A 3,467-nucleotide genomic window follows, 5' to 3' on the forward strand; every position below is an offset into this window, starting at 1 on the left:
TGTGTGTGTTTGTGCGTACGTGTGTGTGCTGAGCTGTGCGTGTGTTTTGTGTGCTGTGTGCTGTGTGTTGTTGTGTGTGTGTGTGTGTGTGTGTGTGTGTGTGTGTGTGTGGTGTGTTCGCTCCTCTCTGAGAGAGGAGCGAGGCAGTGGTGCCTGTTCCATGGCACTGTCAGCCAATGGCAGGGTGGCAGCAGGGGAAGGAGCAGCGAGCGATGCCAACAAGACGGCTACAGCAGGATGGCTGCGGTGTCAGCATCTCCAACACTCTTCCATTCTGTAGGTTCTGGGCGCGCGTTGACGGTGGCAGGAGGAGCACCCTCCTCACACCCATACGCGCCCGCACCCATTCCCCCTGCCCCTCCGCCGCGCAGGCGGCCGCGACCCTGCTGCTGCTCTTCCACCAGCTTCCGACCAGCTTCATGCCCCCCTCCGTCAGCGCCGTCCTCATGCGCTGCGTGCCCCCCTATCCCGCGGCGGCCGCGCTGCTGTCGGAGAGCATGGCGCCCGCCGAGTGGGCGTCGGCGCGCCACGTGCTGTCGCTGCTGCGGGAGGCGCTGGCGCCAGCGGCGGCGGCGCACAACGGGCTGACCGTGCACGTGAGGGGGCCGGGCACGGGGGCGTGTTGGGACGCGCTGCTGAGTGTGCACCTTGGTGTGCGCAGCGCAGAGGAGCGGGCAGCAGATGTGTGTGCGACTTTGCTGTCCTTGCCGTCCGCCCCGCTGCTGCATGCATTTCCAGGTTACCTGCCCCCTCTCCGGTACCTGCCCCCTCTCCTGTGCACACACCTGCACGCGCACTTGCACTCTACAATTGTGTATGCACACGACACTCCCCCCCCTCCCACACACACCTGACACACACATGCTGCATCTGCGCGCACATGCACCCTTCAGGCGCTGGCGGAGGCGCTGGCAGAGTACTGGTTTGCAGGCAGCAGCGCTCCAGGTAGGCCAGCAGCGAGCACCAGGGGCCTTCGCAGCCCCAAGGCCCAGACTGCCGCATCCAGCACACGACAACCTGCGGCGGCCGCCTGTTGCTCAAAGCCGGTCGCCTGACCTCATCATCGCCGTCGCCATCCTGAAGCTGTCGTCATCGCCCAACACCAACCAGCTCATATTTTCAACTGCCATCCTGCAACGTGTTGCCACGCCCCGTCCCTGCCCTCCCTGGTCACTCGCACAATCCGCAGTGCCAGCTGAGCTGGCGGCCAACCGCATCGCGTTTCTCATGGTGCTGCTGGACCCCGATTCTTTGGGGCTGGAAGGCGCGGAGGAGTTGGCCGACTGCCGCGTCGCGACGGCACGCGAGGCGGCAGTGGCGGCAGCAGCAGCAGAGGCTGGCGAGGAGAGCTTGCTTTAGAGCCTTGTGTTTTCGGAGTTGTGCGCATGAGGGTGGTGTACGTGGTTGATGACCTTTCCCTTTGCTCACGGCAGAACCCTCCTGATGGGCGCAGCATGCGGCGCAGAGCAATGCCTGGCCATGCTCTTGCAGCAGGGTGGAGCCACTCTCACCGGCTGGGTGGGTCAGAGCCACAGCCATGGTGGCATTCTTTGATTGTCGCGGAGCCGATCAGCGCTGCGGCACTGAGTCCTGCAAGGCCTGCAACAGCGGCCACGGCCACGTCGGGTTGTGCGGCCGCTGGCCCCAGCCCTCTGGCGGTGGGCTCGCTCATGTGCTGCTGGCACCTTCGCAGCAATAGCTCGCCTGCTTTTGGTATTGGCGATCGGCGCGCGCAGGAGGTTGTCATCGTGGCGGCGCCGTTACACGAACCTTTGTGTTCCGAAAGTGGAGGGGGTCTGCGTGTGATGGGCGCCTGGATACTACATCAAATCTGCAGCCCCACTCACAAGGTGAAGCATGTTTTGCATGAAATCAGATAATCCAGAGGATCTCTGCATCGAGGTAACCAAAGCGGCGCCGTTCCCGTTCAAGCAATCAGGGTGCGGTGCATCATTCGTGCGCAACATGCATGCATAAGGAAGCGTTGAGAGGCGCTGCGGCGGGAGAAGTGTTCCCCCGGGCATCAGTGTTCCCCCGGGCGCATCGCAAACACAGCCACGATAGAAGCCAAGAATATGTTTAAACGCAGCCGGTGCTGCAGCAGCAGCAGCAGCAGCAGCAGCAGCAGCACAAAGTTCTTCATCAAGCCATGGCACGAGTAGCGGTCCTGCTGGCTCTGTTCAGCGCTGCCGCTCCTTCGAGGCCCAAACTTTCTGGGCTGCTCCTCTATACCTTGAAAGCTTCCCAGCCCCAGGCTTTCTAGGCCGCTACGAGACAGTGAGTCATGGGAAGCCTGTCGGGGCAAACCCCTCGCCGCTCAGCTAGCGCGCGTCCTGCAGCCTGCGACCCCCAAAAACGGGAATCGACACCGGCTGTGCGCCGCCGCCACCAAGAACGTTCAGGCCGCCGAGCAGGTTCCCAGTGCCGCTCGCCCCTGACGTGGCCGGCGAGCGGCCACCGCCGAATAAGCCCCCTAGCAAGTTGGTGCCGGCAGTCCCCCCGGTCGATGACGTCGCCGTCCCGCCGACAGCGCCTCCGTCGCTGCCACCACTGCCACCACTGCCGAAGTTGATCAGCCCTCCGGTCGCGGTGCGCCCGATGGCGGTCGTGATTCCCCCAAGCCCGTCCGTCATCCCGGTCAGCAGGTTGCCGAGGCCCGACCCCAGGCCGCCGCCGCCTGAGGCGGGCGACGCCGCCGGCTTCTCCGCCGGCGCGGGCGTCGATTTAGGGACGGCCCTGCGGGCCGGCACGGGGGTCGGCTCGGCCGGGGCAGGCGCCGGCTCCGGCTTCTCTGCTGGCACAGGCGTCGATTTGGGGGCCGCCTTGCGGGCCGGAACGGGGGTCGGCTCGGCCGGTGCCCGGCCCAGGAAGTCTGGTCCTGTCTGTTGGCTGGGCCTTTCAGCCGGCTGGTACGACAGCGCCGGCAGGGGCGCCGCCCTGGGCTCGCGCGGGGCGCTGGCGGCCTTCGGTGAAGACGCAGCGCTGGTGCCGTAGTCGAGGCAGCAGTAGTAATCGGCCCGGAAAGTGCAGCTGCTGCCGCTGCCTGCAGTTTGGTGGTAGGCACATTACAGCATAGTCAGCGGGAGAGTCAGCACGAGCCAAGCATGCGGTCGTGAACGGCCGGCGTGGTGGCGTGATGGGGCATGGGCGCGTCGCGTTGCTGGTCGCACGCACGCTGTGAAAGGGAAGGTGAACGGACGCACCGCTGTACTTCGGCTCAAAGCCGTCGACCGCAACGGTTTCTTTGCTGCCGGGGCAGCGGCAGACGGACACCTTGGGGTATGATTGCTTGAGGCTGCGGGAGCACAAACAAACAACAGTGGCAATTGGAGGTGCCTTGATAAATTCATGTGTTGGTAAGCCAGCGCCGAGCACCCATGTGATCTTGCAGTGACTGGCAGTGGACTAGACGACACACGTGAAAATGCACCCGCACACACACGCGGCCCAAGCATCCCGCACTCAAC

General features: G+C 64.7%; 1 protein-coding gene across 1 annotated transcript; it reads left to right on the forward strand.

The window, feature by feature from the left end:
- Positions 1-419: 419 nt before the first annotated feature.
- On the forward strand, positions 420-1,359 carry MNEG_3546 (hypothetical protein; the record flags this gene model as incomplete). Its single annotated transcript, XM_014047973.1, has 3 exons — positions 420-596; positions 894-945; positions 1,190-1,359. 3 exons carry the CDS (start codon positions 420-422, stop codon positions 1,357-1,359), a joined length of 399 nt encoding a protein of 132 aa, XP_013903427.1.
- Between the last annotated feature and the right edge of the window lie 2,108 nt (positions 1,360-3,467).

Source organism: Monoraphidium neglectum (assembly GCF_000611645.1).
Source record: "Monoraphidium neglectum strain SAG 48.87 unplaced genomic scaffold scaffold00450, whole genome shotgun sequence".
NCBI classification, from domain to species: domain Eukaryota; kingdom Viridiplantae; phylum Chlorophyta; class Chlorophyceae; order Sphaeropleales; family Selenastraceae; genus Monoraphidium; species Monoraphidium neglectum.